The sequence below is a fragment of the Hypanus sabinus genome, chromosome 4, assembly GCF_030144855.1.
Source record: "Hypanus sabinus isolate sHypSab1 chromosome 4, sHypSab1.hap1, whole genome shotgun sequence".
Taxonomy (NCBI): domain Eukaryota; kingdom Metazoa; phylum Chordata; class Chondrichthyes; order Myliobatiformes; family Dasyatidae; genus Hypanus; species Hypanus sabinus.
Window position 1 is genome coordinate 15,508,218 of NC_082709.1, and position 17,264 is coordinate 15,525,481.

Below are 17,264 nucleotides of genomic sequence, written 5' to 3' on the forward strand. Positions count from 1 at the left end.
AAACAAAGTCACACAAAAGACAATGCAATTTCTAATTAATCAATCTGAAGAATAATTACAATTTGCACAGCTGTTTACAACATAAGACGATATAAATTCAGATTTTGAATACACCTATCCAATTATTAGTAGCATACAATTTTCATTTTCTCTGGCAGAGGAGGGGATGGTGCAGCACATGCGCAAGCCTTGTCAAAAGCTAGCAAATGAAACCAAAGTGTAAAAGAGAAAAAAATGGCTCCCAGTGATGAACAATATACATTCTATTGATGCTAATCAAGATAAATTTTATGCATTTGATTTATTATATAATGCCTCAAAGGTACTAATGTCCCTTTGCACAATGGAGCATCAAACATTTCTACTCTGGAAGGAAAACTCAGCTAGTTTTAGAAGTACATTTAAAACACTTTGCATAGCTTTCATACATTGCCTTACAGAAATTTAGTAAAAATGAATAGTGACTACTGTACTATAAAACTAGTTTAAATACAATAAATACATTTCCAGTAACAAAAACAACAAATCATTAATAATGACTTCATTAACTTTCACATCAGTATGGCCATACATGCTGCAACAAGACAACTCAGCAGTAGTTTAAACCAGTAATCCGCCTAGTCAATTTCTTTACATTCTGCTCTCTTTATAACATACCCTCCCTGTGGTAGAGCAAAATCGAATTGCCTCTCACATTTGCAGACAGCTCTGAGAAGGTGATAATAGACCTGCTCCCTGCTGTCATGAGACAGGAAATAGGAAAATGGCATATGGGGCCAGAAGAGAATAAAAAAGAAAGGAACAGAACAACAACAGAAACAACAGAACAACACACTACAACAAAGGTGAATTGTACCCCAAACGGCGTATGCTAAACATTTCCAATTATCTGACTTCCAAGTATATTAAAGTGACAGATATTATTGGAAATGGTCATTTCATGTTTAAAATTTTGAATTCATTTTTATACAAGGTATTCTAAACTGGAGATTCATAATATATTCAGCAAGTTAGTATCTTGCCATCGATGTTCTTTATTATTTACTAGTCAGTACATTAGCTTAACAATCAACGAACTCAAGCATAAATGTGATAGGCCCTCAAATCTCTGGAGTAAGTCTTCAACTTTGACAATATCTTTAAGAATGAGTTCAGTAAACTGGGCATCATAATGTGCAGCCATTGTAGTAATGCTAAAGGTATACTGTCTATTCTTAAGTATAATCAATTTGATAGAAATCAAGTATAAATTTATCAGGTTCCAAAGCCACCCATTCCAATTCAACCTTACATCAGCAGTTAGATGAACAAAAATTTACAGTAACTATGAAATATTCACCTCACTAGAAAACAAACTTTGCTTCACATATAAAAAAACTAATAGACCCTAATGTGATCGGTCTACCTAGAAGTGAGCTTCATAATTACCAAAGGAAACAAATTATGTGTCATTCTATCATTATAACCAGTTCCTAAAAATAAGGCAAAGAGGTATGTTTATCAAGTGCTCAAGCTTTACTACATGCCTCGAAAGAATCAACGTAGGTTTGTTCTAATTTTTTCATAGTGGTGCTCTTTTCAAAACAAAAGGTCAAATACAGCTTTGGACAGAAAGCAAGAAATACAAATTAAGACTACAGTTCAATAACTCAAATCATTAAAAAACTCTAAAATAAAGAAAATTTAATACATATTTTATGCATAATTAAATATGTGAAATTTCAAGGAAAATGATTGTTTCATATATGACCTAGCTCACATGTAATTACACTTCAATGTATTATACTTTAATGCATCATTCTTTAACAATATAATGAAAAGGTGCACCTTATAAAAAAATAAAGTATTTCCAGTACCCTTAAAGAAATATTTATTGTGCATTTAACAAATAGAAGAATTAACGTCACATAAACAGTATATTTACTAAGAATCTAATCATACCTTCCCCTTTACGCTCTGAATAGGATCCACTACAACAGCAACAGCTCGTTCCGACAGGGCTTCAAAGCTCTGCTGAGTGTTGATGTCAACTCCTGAAAGCCAGCATCCAAAGCCAGGGTGACTATGGTACCAGCCAACAACCATTTCAGGCCTAAAACAGAGCAAATGGTTAAGTGTTTTTATTTAGAAAATAAAAGGCCAAATACTGCTATGAGCAAAGGACGCAAAAAATAAATTAAGCTCAACAAAAAGGACAACTCAAGCATTATAATATGATAAAGTATGAAAAATGGAACTCATTCAACATACATTTATGATGGTGTGGAAGTGAAGAAAGTGTGTCATACAAGTGCTATCATTAAAAAGATGTGCATTAGCAGTGGTAGATCATGCTTTCAATTTTTCACCCTGTTACCACACCTTCCCCGAGCCAGTTTTTACCCTTTCAGCACTTGAGAGTAAATATCCACCCTTCAAATATCAATTAAAGCAGCAGTGGGACCAGGAACTCAGTCAAGAAGCAATTTACACTATTCTGCAGTGCTGCTGAGCCTTTTGTTAACATTAATTTTTAAGCTTTTTCACAGTGAAGGTATTTGAACAAGCATTCGACAACTGTTGATTGGTATAAAATGAAAGTACAAAAGATACAAAACAAAATATCAACTTCAGAAATGTAAACAAAAATATTTATACATTGACTACAAATAAAATTAATTAAATTGCATAAATTAAAATTTAATAAAGAAAAGGATATTCTGACTGTAGATTTGTGATGAACATTTTATCATGTATCCTACCTGCCAGTCTGTTTCAGCATGTCCAACATTTTGGCTTGAAATACAGGGTCAACTGCTTCAACACTAACACCCTAAGGAAAAAAAGGCAAAACCCTTTACTGAACGGTAAAAAAATGTTTACATTCAACTTTGACAAAATCCTGAACAGAAATTTTATCTTAATCGATTATGTTTTGGGTAAAGGAGGTAAAAAATGTTGCTCACCGTGCCTGACTGAGGCATTGCAAAAACATCAATAACACGGACGGTGTAGTCATCAACAAATTCACCAAGCATGAGGCCCATGACTTCCATTGGAACACCAGCTCGCCCATGTTTCAACATCTGCACACCCCAAAGACATCCAAAAAAATTATATCTCAAAATTTCCAACTCAGTAAGAGAACAATTTTCAATGCGATAAACACCACCATATAACACTAAGTCTACAACTTAAGTTCTGTCCACAGTACCTTTGCATATCTGATTAAGTTCTATTAAAGAATACCATGTACTCTTTTGGAGTGGCACGGTACCGTAGTGGTTAGCACGACGCTTTACAGTACAGGCCACCAGGGTTCAATTCCCGCCACTGCCTGTAAGGAGTCTATATGTTCTCCCCATGACCACGTGGGTTTGCTCCGGGTGCTCTGGTTTCCTCCCACATTCCAAACATGTATAAGTTGATAGGTTAATTATTCATTGTAAATTATCATATTAAAAATTGGAGGACTGTTGAGCAGTGAGGCTCAAAGGGGCTGGAAGGGCCTATTCTGTGTTGAATCTCAATATACAAATAAAATAACAGAAAGCTAAGCAGATAAAATATTACATTTAAAACTAATATACAGTAATGACCTAGGAAAAAAATGAACTTATTACATTCTAAATAACAAAAACTAATTAATATGATCAAAGGTCTATGAAATTTAAACTTACCTTTAGTAGAGCAAGTGAAGATATATAAACCTGTTCTGCTGTATCAACAGCTGGGGCATCAGTCGGTGGGCCCTAAAATACACAAATGAAACAAGTTTTCTAACCACGTAGTAGCTCAACTTATTCACTTACTTCTTTATCCTTCACGTAATATAATCATGGAGATCATCTGCAGCAAATAACAAAAAGGTGACAATCGAATGTTAAACTCGATTTTACATTAGATCACAACTTGATCGTAACATTTACAATATATCAGTATTCTTAAGTTTCACACCTTATGCTTAAAATACTCACTCATATGGAAGTTCCCAATGAAGCAAATCACTTAAAAGATAATTTTTTTTTAGAAAATATGTAACAATTCATTCACTCTTTCAAAAGGATTAACCAATAATAGTAGACATTAGCTAAGTTTTTTTAAAAAATACACCTACAACTAATTGTGCATAAATAAGGTAGAAGGAGGAATTTGATTTCCTCAACAAGCACCTGGTTGAGTGCTCAGAAAGAATGTCACATTAATGTTATCTTGTCACAAATGTCAAAAACTGATTTAGCAATTCCTGCATGGTTAAAACAAAGTTATAAATGCAAATACCACTGATCTAACATGAATAATCTGTCCTGATGAAAGGTTTCGGCCTGAAATGTCGACTGTTTACTCTTCTCCATAGTTGCTACCTGACCTGCTGAGTTCCTGCAGCATTTTGTGTGTTTTGCTTTGGATTTCCAGCATCTGCAGATTTTTTTTCTTGTTTATGAATAAGCTTTACTGTAACAAACAGCAATTTCTTTCCTCTGCAGTTACAACTAAAAGACATCCAAGTGAGGGATGTGGGAGCACTTACAGGAACAGCCTGAGCTACAGCTTGTGAAAATGCACCAACATCCCCTAGGTATAACAGCTGTGAACAAAATATACCACAAGATGTCTTACCAGTCATTCCAACAATAAAGCTCTTCAAATATTTAATGCTCATTTATCACAAACATTTAAATACAAATCCATGTACTTCCACTGTTACTTTACAAACAGAAGCTTCATTAAATTGTAAGGATGATTTTCATACTAGAATAAATACAATGCAAAACGCTGCGATAATTGTTTCATTAAAGCAGCAGTACTCAGCACCTTAACTGAACAATTAAACTGTACTCACAAAGTTGAACCTTATATGATTGGACCTCAGACACTAACAGGCAATAAAGTTCCTTTTTGACAAACTGTTCATTTTCAAACAGTAAATTACACAATGCAAATGTCAAACAACTACCTGCATAATAAGGTATAACCACACAGTGAAACCACATTTTAATTATGCAAGATGGAAGATGTTAACCCATGTAATACAAAAAACGCCTGATCACTCTGATTGTAAATCACACCAAAATAATCAAATATGTAATTAGGAAATAAACCAAATTATTAAATAGCCCCCTACCCCACCACCAGGCATTAAATTAGCAACCAATACCTGTATTGATAACCAAATTCTTTTCATGCAGATTAGTTATAAAATAAAAGGGATTTCACACAAAAAATTGGAGAACAGTTGATCTGTTATTTTTGTGGCTGGTCTTTGCTTGTACAATTTAAAATTGATATTTCTTTCTGTGATAATTTGAATTTGATGACACCGCTGAATCATAGATACTTTGAAAAAAACTAGTGACCATTTTGAAACTAACCTATTGAAACGTTTGAAAATGTTTCAAATATCTCTATTAAATCTCTTTGTGTCTTCTCTTTATATACCTTACATTTAGCTGCTGTTTCTGAGCTACTTTACATGATTCTAGATATTTAGTGCAACAAATGGCCAATAGACCACTTCATTCATCTTGAGATTTTCATGAATGTAATCCTGCCACAGACACTGGGAAGAAAATATGAAACAGTGTTTTACATCTTCCTTTCAAGGCTACCTTCCATCTCAGGTTTTCCAAAATTCCCTAACACATCTAAGCCTTCTAAAAAGTCAACCAAATGGAGAACTCCAATGTGAACTTAACATTGAGTTCTGAGTTGCCCCTTTCTCCTACTGCATTGAGTAAGGACTTGGTGAACAGCCAATGATGAAAAATAGTTCTGATGATTTAAAAACACCTTCTAATTGACAATCAATGTCAATCTTTGAACAAACACTATTACAGTTCCAGTACCTCATATTCCATAACCCAGGTAAACCAGCTTTCTCTCAAACGACAATGCTTTTAATTTTGAAATCATGCATCCAGCTTTCCATTATTAATGGAGATCCAAGCATTTCTTCTCTCAGCATTCCTTTAAATAGTTATCTTTTTGAATATATATTTTATTTTTCCATCCTCATTCTAATATACATTACAATTCCCAATAAGAAATGTTAAATACTATATTTATGATGGTTCCCATTTTTGTGATTGCCATTATTTACATTGGATGGACCAGAATGGCCCATCAATTTTAAAGACAACCAGGACACCATCAGAATTTCAGCTTGAAGTGATTAGATAATGAAACATGTCATTAAGTTACTTCTTTACAAATCTGAGATCTGAGTTTTCAAACCAGCATAAGCTGAATGAATTCTTTGCCAGGTCCAAAAAACTGCCATGAAATGAATCTTTGCATTAAACCACAAATAGATGCCCAAATATGAACCAACATTTTTAGCAATCACAAATAATGGCTTATGTAAAGAAGGATAACATCAACAAATGTATTAGAAAAAGCTAATCTCAAATTGAGAACATTGTTATGATACCATACAACAAAAGGGAAGTTTCTTCCTGATCTTACTGTTAATGATTGAAGTTGTAAACAGAATATAAATAGCAATTCACCCCCATCTTCACTTCAGTAAGTTGATTTTACAACATAAATGATCGAAAAAGGGGAGTTCTTAAAGAAGATATTTCATTTTATACTTTGGTTTAAAAAGATGCCAGGCTGCTAAATTGATAGATGATCCAAGTCCAACAGATCCACCCCTGTACTACCAACTGTCATTTAAATGATTCAGAAGGCACCAATGTGCCAATTCCAAGTGTAGGTGTAGGTCACAGAACTGGGCCTTGTAGATTACCAGAATGGTTCCCTTGTGCTCTATTCCAATATATCCCTTACTCTTTCAATCCATCACCCAACCCCCATGAAAATCTTTTCTGATTATAATAAAAACTGACAATTTTAAAAGAAAAAATAAAATTTGAATTCCTGTAATACTTGAAATATCCTTGTTCCATTCATGGCAAATACCAACCCCTCAGCAGTGATCAGCAAAAATATGACAGCAGAAAGGCCAAAAATCAGTGGGAAGGCGTATGTTAAATAATTGGAAGCAAGGTTAGAGAGCAAAAAAGAAACAATCTGGAGGAAGTCTGAAAATGGCAAAAGTAGAATCCCTCATCACATTTAAAATGTAGTTGGATGTACATTTTAAAGAATAGGGTTACAGATCTAATGCTGGAAACAGAATTTTGCTGGTTAGCATTTGGAACATATACAGACACAAATGAATTTTTACTATAAATACAAAGCATGAATATTCAAACTTTCATTCATAGAGAATATAAACTTAATCATAGGAGGATGAAGATTGACACACATAGCTAGATTTCAAACTGAGTTGATAACCAGGACACATTTTGGATTGGACAAGATTTGAGACCTCATTTCAATTCAAACTGAATTGTCATTCAACCATACATGAATACCCATGAATACAGCCAAACAAGGCAGCGTTACTCTGGGGCCAAGGTGCAAAGCACAGTACCAGCAGTCACACAGCATAAAGCCACATAGCATATACAAGACAGGAAACACAATTTTTCAGAACTCTCAAAACCAATGGAAACATAAGAAAGAGCAAAGAATATTCAGTTGGTTGAACAGCAAATAGTGATTTCCTGTGATTTTATAATACATGTCTACATCAGGATGAAGTGAGACTTCAAGAGTAACGAGTTTGTGTTGTTTCCAGATTGTCGATGAACAGTAAGATCACAAGAGTTGGGAGTGGGAGGAGAGTGTTGAAGAGGGTGTTGGTGGAATCCTTTTAATATCTCAATGATGATTTCTTTTCGGTCATACCTGCAGATCATAAAAACTTCATTTGGTGGTAAAGATGATGACATTCAGAGTTCTGTCCTAGTTAATATTGACCTATCTGTGACATTGGTGAATGAGAGGTGAGCAGGCTGCCCCATTTCTGACATAACCTTTTGGTTGTGATGGGGGTCAAAATCTGAGCCACATTTTAAGGGTATTTCTACATTCTCTTTGTGTTCTACAGTGAGACCAGAGAAATCCCCATAATGCTGATGACTGAAGACACTGCTGTCATTGCCTGGTCTAAAGTACAGGCCTGAGCTTTTACTTCATCAGTCACCTTACGATTCATACTTGTATTAGCATCTTATTGAAATAAGCTTCATCAAAAAGTAGTACCATCTTTAGCTTTGAATTTGTTAAGAAGTTTAATCAAAGCTTAGTTAAAGAAAGTCAGTTTAAATAATAAAATATACAGAAACAGCAGTTTTGGGAATTAGATCAATTAATAGTGGAATGATATCTGCATGTTAGGTCAAAAACGTTTCAGATCCAGAAGGATCTGGTTTGTAGGCCAGATGGTAAAGACAGTATTAAAAAGAGACAAAACCATCAAAAAGAGGATGAGTACTTTAGAATTGGACAACATTGATCAGACAAAGGTGATTTGAGCACAGTTGAGGATCTGAGATGAGCAGAAGAGCTGAGGTAGGCAAGGATGAAGGCACATATGAAAGACTGAAGCTCACAGTCACTGTGATGGAGAACATTAGAGCAAACAGGTGCATGACTTCACAACTACTCTCCAATGGTCAGGGCTGATCTGACCCAAGAGCAGAACTCATCCTATATAAAATATTCCTATATTTTTCTATATAAGATTGGTGACAAAGTCATGTAGCAAGGGTGAAAATTGAATCTTTTGTCCTCTTCAATTAGAAGTTGAAATTGAATGTTGGAAAAACCTTTCACAATATAAACACTGCACAGGTTTTCTGAAACTACATAGGGAAATAAAACTGTGGGAGATTATCCCAGATGTTTGAATGTTCTTACCCAAGAGGAAACACGCAGTTATGAAGGTAAATCATGGCTCTAAAGGCATTGCCAGAAGGTTTGGAAAAGAAGCTGTTGATAGAAATTGGAAACAAGGTGGAGCTTCAGGAGTGGAGAACAGATGCTGGATGAGAATGATGTGATCATCAGCGATAAATGCTAACAGCAATCCCAACAGGGAAGATTGAGAAAGACTCACTTAGCCCCACACTAAATTTTATTTGAGTCCAGTTGGAAGCTGGCACATGTTGCTTTATGAGAGTGTATAATCAATGGAGGACAAAAATAATCATAATCCTCATCTTAGGAAAGAAAGGCAGCTGAGAATGGTTGCTCCCAGCAGCAAGATCTGAAAGCTACAATGAATGGCTCCCAAATAAGTTACAAAATTGTTTAATAAGTAAATAAATTTACTATAATTCTAGTTGGAGTCTATACAAGTCCTCACCATTACTATTGCCCTTCACCTCTCCTGCAGAGTTAGATAATGTGGGCAATTACATTTTTTATAATCAACTAAAATCAGGTATAGACTGATAAGTAGATTTTTAACCAGGTGACATTTGTTGTTAGCGTTCAAATGTGTCGATACCTTGAGTGCTTCAATGCCAAACCTGAGCACGTCACAGTGTTCAAATTTAATAGACTTCTATCAATGATTACCTCACAATTTTTGCTCTCCATTTGTGTCGGCATTTGAGGGAAATAAAAGAAAACAGGACAAGAGCAAAGCAATGGAACTGAAAGGATTGTTCTGTAGTAAGCAGGCAGTTTCCTAGCCACTGCAATAATAGTGTCGCTCTGTGATATGGTTCTTTATCTTTTTTGGAGAAACCACATCGTATTAAGTAGCCTTTGGAACACAAATCTGATGAAGGAATACCAACCCAAACTACTAAATGCTTAATGTTCCAAAAAAAAATGCCACCTATCCTGCTGAGAACTGCCAGCATTTTCTTTTTTTATTTCACTTTTTAAATTTCCACGTATTTTGCTTTCATGCAATCTAAGTAAGACATTATCAACGAGCTAATCAAATGTATAGGAAAATACAGCATATTGTATTATAGCAGGCAGCTTCTTGTTCGGAATTCAATCCAGTGTACACAGAAAATGTAAATGTAGAGGTCAGGGCAATTTGCCTAACCAGGGTATTGTGGCGGCTCATTTCCTAGCGTATGCGAACCGACTCACAATTAGATAGCCTACGGGGGTTTGCGAGCACAGAGCTTTGGAGCCTCTTCGCCATGGGGGGCCGGTTGACAGAGGCTTAAAAGTGAGGCTGAAGTTTTCGAATAAAGTTTTTCCTTCGACTGCAGTTACCGACTCCGTGTCGTAATTTTAGCGCTGTTTGTAGCACACCGCTACAATTGGTGACCCCGACGGTCCAAACGATTTTTGGACCAGAAATGACCGACGCCGCCTCTGTTCATGCGGTTTCGTTGAAACTGCCGGGTTTCTGGACACAGCGCCCGGACCTATGGTTCCAGCAAGCCGAAGCCCAATTCCACGTTCGCCGGATCACCTCAGAAGACACCCGCTACTACTACGTGGTGGGCTCCCTCGACCAGGACACAGCTGCCCAGGTCGCGGAGTTCGTACAGTCGCCCCCGGCAGACGGCAAGTACACGGAATTCAAAGCCCTGCTCCTCAGGATTTTCGGACTCTCACGGCGCGAGCGGGCTGCCCGTTTACTGCACCTGGATGGCTTGGGCGACAGACCTCCATCGGCTTTAATGAACGAGATGTTGTCTCTGGCCGAGGGACACACAGGCCTCATGTTTGAGCAGGCATTCCTGGAGCAGCTGCCCGAGGACATACGCCTGCTGCTGTCCGACGCGGATTTCAGTGACCCCCGGAAGGTGGCAGCCCGGGCGGACTTGCTGTGGAACGCCAAAAAGGTGAGCGGGGCGTCCATCGCACAGATCACCCAGCCACGCTCCCGGCAGCAAACCAGTCCAGGCCCGGCCGCAGAGCCCACTAACCCCCGGCCCAATGACCACTGGTGCTTCTACCACCAGCGGTGGGGCGCAGAAGCCCGCCGTTGCCGCCCGCCCTGCAAGTTCCCGGGAAACGCCAGGGCCAGCCGCCGCTGATGGCTACGGCGGCTGGCCATCGGGATAGCCTCCTGTATGTGTGGGATAGCAGGTCGGGACGCCGCTTTTTGGTCGATACTGGGGCTGAGGTCAGCGTTTTACCTCCGACAAGTTACGACACTCGCAGCAGGGCACCGGGTCCCCCCCTGAGGGCCGTGAATGGCAGCACAGTAAGGACCTATGGCACCCGTCAGGTGCAGCTACAGTTCGGCCCCAGCCAGTTCACGTGGGACTTCACACTGGCCGCCGTAGCCCAACCGCTTCTGGGTGCGGATTTTTTGCGAGCTCACAGCCTGCTGGTTGACCTGCCCAGGAAGAGACTGGTACACGCCGAGACCTTTCAGACGTTCTCCCTGGGCGCGGCCCAGTTGCCAGCCCCTCACCTCGGCTCCATCACGCTGTCCGACAACGACTTCACCAGGGTCCTGGCGGAGTTCCCATCGGTTCTGGCACCGCAGTTCACAGCAGCCATGCCCAGGCATGGCGTACAGCACCACATCCCGACACAGGGACCACCCCTCCATGCCCGTGCTCGGCGGCTTCCCCCGGACAAGCTCCGACTGGCGAAGGAGGAGTTCCAGAGAATGGAGGAATTGGGGATCATCCGGCGGTCCGACAGCCCCTGGGCTTCCCCCCTGCACATGGTGCCCAAAGCGACGGGGGGCTGGAGACCGTGCGGCGACTACCGCAGGCTGAACGAGGCTACCACACCGGACCGCTACCCTGTGCCGCACATTCAGGACTTTGCGGCAAACCTGCACGGCGCCCGGATCTTCTCCAAGGTCGACCTTGTCCGAGGGTACCATCAAATCCCGATGCATCCTGACGACGTCCCCAAGACGGCTCTCATCACCCCGTTTGGCCTCTTCGAGTTCCTCCGCATGCCGTTCGGCCTGAAGAATGCCGCACAGACGTTCCAGCGGTTAATGGACGCGGTGGGACGGGACCTGGACTTCGCGTTCATCTATTTGGATGACATCCTCATAGCCAGCGGCAGTCGTCAGGAGCATCTGTCCCACCTCCGTCAACTCTGCGCCCGACTGAGTGAGTACGGTCTTACAATTAACCCTGCCAAATGCCAGTTCGGACTTGATACCATTGACTTCCTGGGCCACAGGATTACTAAAGACGGGGCAACCCCTCTGCCCGCTAAGGTAGATGCGGTCCGCCACTTCCCCCGACCCACCACGGTCAAAGGCCTTCAGGAATTCGTAGGTATGGTCAATTTCTACCGCCGCTTCCTCCCTTCAGCTGCCCGGATCATGCGCCCCCTGTTCGCCCTGATGTCGGGTCCGAGCAAGGACATTACCTGGGACGAGGAGTCCGCCGCCGCTTTCGTTCAAACGAAGGAAGCTTTGGCTGACGCCGCAATGCTAGTACATCCCAGAATGGACACTCCTACCGCCCTCACAGTGGACGCATCAAACACGGCAGTCGGTGGGGTGCTGGAGCAGCTCATCGCAGGTCGCTGGCAACCCCTGGCGTTTTTCAGCAAACACCTGCGGCCACCCGAGCTCAAGTACAGTGCTTTTGACCGGGAACTGTTGGCGCTCTACCTGGCAATCCGGCATTTCAGGTACTTCCTAGAAGGTCGGCCCTTCACCGCGTTCACGGACCACAAACCGCTTACCTTTGCGTTTACGAAAGCATCCGACCCCTGGTCATCCCGCCAGCAACGCCACCTGTCCTACATCTCTGAATACACAACGGATGTCCGGCACGTCTCGGGTAAGGACAATGTCGTGGCGGATGCGCTCTCTCGCCCTACCGTTCATGCCCTTTCCCAAGGGGTAGACTTTGAGGCACTGGCAGAGGCACAGCAGGTAGATGAGGAGATTCCGAGTTACAGGACTGCAGTCTCTGGTTTGCAGCTCCAGGACTTCCCCGTGGGCCCCGGTGAGAGGACCCTACTCTGTGACGTCGCCACCAACCAGCCCCGTCCGGTCGTCCCCGCAGCCTGGCGGCGACGGGTTTTCGACTCCATTCATAACTTGGCGCATCCCTCCATCCGGACAACTGTCCGGATGGTTTCCAGCAGGTTCGTTTGGCACGGACTCCGCAAACAGGTCAGTGAATGGGCCAGGACGTGCATGCACTGCCAGACGGCCAAGGTTCAGCGGCACACCAAAGCCCCACCGCAGCAGTTCCATCCCACCCACCGGCGTTTCGACCACATTCATGTGGATATCGTGGGCCCCCTGCCGGTGTCGCGCGGAGCGCGTTACCTCCTGACTATCGTGGACCGGTTCACAAGATGGCCAGAGGCGGTCCCGCTCACCGACACCACCTCCGAATCTTGCGCCCGAGCCCTGATCGCCACCTGGATATCCCGCTTTGGTGTACCAGCCCACATTACCTCCGACAGAGGCGCCCAGTTCACCTCCAGCCTGTGGTCAGCTATGGCCAGCCTTTTGGGGACTCAGCTGCACCACACCACTGCCTACCACCCACAGTCGAACGGGCTAGTGGAGCGTTTCCACCGTCACCTGAAGTCGGCCCTCATGGCCCGCCTGCGAGGAGCCAACTGGGCGGACGAGCTTCCCTGGGTCCTTCTCGGCATCCGCACAGCGCCCAAGGACGACCTGCACGCCTCGTCGGCCGAGTTGGTATACGGCGCGCCCCTGGCCGTCCCCGGGGAGTTCCTACCAGCCCCGAGGGGGCAAGAGGAAGAACCCGCTGCAGTCCTGGGCAGACTTCGCGAGAAGCTCGGTAACCTGGCCCCCATACCCACTTCACAGCATGGGCGGCACCCGACCTGCGTACCCAAAGACCTACGGAACTGTAAGTTTGTGTTTGTACGAAGGGGCGGGCATCGGCCACCGCTGCAGCGGCCATACGAGGGGCCGTTTACGGTGCTCCGGAACAACGGGTCCACGTTCGTGCTGGACGTTGGGGGGAAGGAGGAGGTTTTCACGGTGGACCGCCTCAAGCCGGCCCATGTGGACCTGGCGCAACCGGCCGAGTTTCCGGCGCCTCGGCGCAGAGGCCGACCTCCCAAGCAGGTTCTGGCCCAGGCTGTGGACATTGGGGGGTGTATCGCCGGTTCTGGGGGGGGGTTATGTGGCGGCTCATTTCCTAGCGTATGCGAACCGACTCACAATTAGATAGCCTACGGGGGTTTGCGAGCACAGAGCTTTGGAGCCTCTTCGCCATGGGGGGCCGGTTGACAGAGGCTTAAAAGTGAGGCTGAAGTTTTCGAATAAAGTTTTTCCTTCGACTGCAGTTACCGACTCCGTGTCGTAATTTTAGCGCTGTTTGTAGCACACCGCTACAGTATCATAAATAGATTGTGGCAAAACTTTAGTCTGCTCACCTGTGGTCAAATTTAAGATTAAATCAGCTAAACTGATTCAGAGATAAGGATGTTGTGTAACCCTGTTAAAATACTCAGCTGTATCTATTTATTTTAGTAATGCAGCATAAATGTAGATGAAGCAGATATTTTCCCCTCAACATCTCAGTTTTGGAAAGGAACTCTGCTTATGTGGTCAGTAAGTTAATCAATAAATATAATTTACTTATTAGTTACCTCTGTGGCTCATTAGTAACAATTAGGGTAACATTAGAAATATAATTTGAAATAAAGGATTTAGTTACCACTTCTAATCTTCTAACTTTTTTAGATACCAGAATTTCAAACTAAAAATCAGTTATACTTGCTCATTTAGTATTTATAATCCAATGGATTTCAATAATGTTGGGCCAAAATATATTCATCACCAGCTGATGACATGCTCCTCCAGGGTTAGATCATCTGACCACCTGTGTTACTGCTGCCAATCTTAAAGTGGAGCTCAGACAAATTGAGCCCAAAGGTCAGAAATATCACATTCAGCCCCAACACACTATTGGCCTGGATCACAGAGAAACAGGATACTTACAATGGTGTCACCAATCACGATCAAAAACTAAGCCCAGTTAAATATTCACAAACAAGAAAAAAACCTGCAGATGCTGGAAATCCAAGCAACACACACAAAATGCTGGAGGAAGTCAGCAGACCAGGCAACATCTATGGAAAAGAGTACAGTCTTGCCAAAGAAAGCCTTCCTGCCAAAGGGTCTCAGCCCGAATCGTCGACTGTACTCTTTCCCACAGAAGCTGCTTGGCCTGCTGAGTTCCTCCAGTATTTTGTGTGTGTTGCCCAGTTGAATATTTTATTTCTTCCTTTTATATAAACTCATAATATTTACTGGCTGAACCTATTTTAAATACATTTATTTTATTTTAATTATCCAAGTCTATTTTGTTTATACATCTGGTTATCGGAGATATTTCTGAAAGACTTTTTAACATCTTTGACTGCAGTGAGCTATTAAAAAGCCAGAAGGGCAATTGAGAGGCAGGAGTTCAGGATTTATCACCTGGGACCAAGTTACCATTTGCAACCCGGTTCACCGTGTGGCCAAAGTAGCCAGCACTCAAACTCAACTGGCACTGCACAGTGCAAACATTGTCAAACCTCGTCGAACTTTGGGAGTGGCAGCAGGTGGGGAGCATGTTATTTTAGAGCAGAAGACAGCGCAAAACAAAATTAAACTTTAAAAGAAACACAAATGTTATACATAGAAAACATGTTTCAAAGAACACCGAATGCCTTCACGGATGAAGATCAAATTCATAATTTAAAATGTAACCTAGCATTTAATTCTTCAAGATCAGGCATGACTGCAAATCGTGAACAGCTAAAAATTTTAAGATCCATCTAGCTCAAAAGAATTTCTGCTTCAACTATGTGTCATGCACTATATATCATACATAGGAGCTTTTTGAAAAGCTCCTGTCTGTTCATATTTCAGAGACATTCATGTAATGGGACTCATCTGATACAGATATGTGATTAATCAGACAATATGTACCAGATGCTTTTTTAATCAAGTTTTGATTTTCTTTTCACCATTTACTAATAGATCACAATTATGACAACATTGATTACAATTCCTACACTGCAACGCTATTCAGTCCAAAAATTACTGTGAAATGTCTTGAGGTTGTAAAAGGCAACATAAAATACAAGTAATTTTCTTCCTCCAACAAATTTACAATACCACAATCGGTTTTGTTCAGTTAAATCATTCAAGATTAGCAGTTTTTGGGGGTGTTAATATTTTAACTTCCAGTAATTTCTTTCCCCCCCTTAAGCAGGAACATTAAGTTTTTAAATCTTCAAACAATAATCAGCTCAAATGCCCATGACCAGTAGCAAATCTCTAAAGAGTCCAAACTCACTCTTCAGATGCATCTAATCAGTATATCTCAGCAACTGAGCCTGCCAAGTTCATAGTAACAAGAGCGGAGTCAAAACAGCGAATGGAAAAGGAGAGGAGAAAGGGGAAGTAAATTACTGGAGGTTAAAGAAATCAATGTTCATGTCATAGATGGGAGGCTACCCCGACTGAATATTAGGTGCTGCTCCTCCAACCTGAGAGTGGCCTCATCGTGGCATATTCATGAAATATGTTGTTTCGCAGCAAAACACATCTATATACAGTGCCTATAAGAAGTATTCACCCCGCCCCCGAAAGTTTTCATGTTTTATTGTTTTACATCATTGAATCTCAGTGGCTTTAATTTGGCATTTTTTTTGACACTCATTAACAGAAAAAGACTCTCATTTCAAAATGAAAACAGCTCTCTACAAAGTGATCTAAATTAATCACAATTATAAAATACAAAATAACTGATCGCAAAAGTATTCACCCCCTTTAATATGGCATACCAAATCATCATTGGTGCAGTGAAATGGTTAAATAGAGATCATTGTATGCAGTCGCTGTGTTTCAATTGATTGTAGTAAATATATACCCATTTCTGTAAGGTCCAACCACTAGTAAATCAGTATCCTGGCAAAAAGTACAGCATGAAGACAAAAGAACACTCAAAGCAACTCCATGAAAAGGTTATTGAAAAGCACAAGTCCAGAGATAGATACAAGAAAATTTCCAAGTCATTGAATGTCCCTTGGAGTATAGGTCTTCAAGAAGTCAGTCATCGAGAAATGGAAAGAGTACGGAACAGCTGTAAATCTGCCAAGAGCAGGCTGTCCTTAAAAATTGAATGGCTATGCAAGAAGGGGACTAGTGAGGGAGGCCACCAAGAGACCTGACAACTCTGGAGGAGTTACAAGCTTCAATGGCTGAAATGGGAGAGACAGCGCATTGTTGGCCAGAAGAAACTTCAGTCTGATCAATGGACAGGGAAAGCAGACAAGCCAGTTGCCAGTTGTCTGTTCCCCCCCCCCCCAATTTTGTGGGCTCTGAACAGTTTCTTGCTCTTGGATAATCTAATCAGAGCAACTGAGGCTACATTCACACTAGACCAGATAATTTTGAAAACGCTGGTTACACGTAAAAGCGACAGGCTTCCACACTAGGCATTTTTAAAAATACCCCTGTCCACATTAAAATGGATATTTTG

General features: G+C 41.7%; 1 protein-coding gene across 1 annotated transcript in view; it reads right to left on the minus strand.

Moving 5' to 3' along the window:
- psmd14 (proteasome 26S subunit, non-ATPase 14) overlaps positions 1-17,264 on the minus strand; it is a 100,242-nt gene that overhangs the window by 55,139 nt on the left and 27,839 nt on the right. The window contains exons 3-6 of the mRNA XM_059966462.1: positions 3,660-3,731; positions 2,946-3,065; positions 2,742-2,812; positions 1,942-2,092 (exon numbers count right to left, since the gene is read on the minus strand). Of these exons, the coding sequence (XP_059822445.1) occupies positions 1,942-2,092; positions 2,742-2,812; positions 2,946-3,065; positions 3,660-3,731 (414 nt within the window). The remainder of the gene's footprint in view (positions 1-1,941; positions 2,093-2,741; positions 2,813-2,945; positions 3,066-3,659; positions 3,732-17,264) is intronic.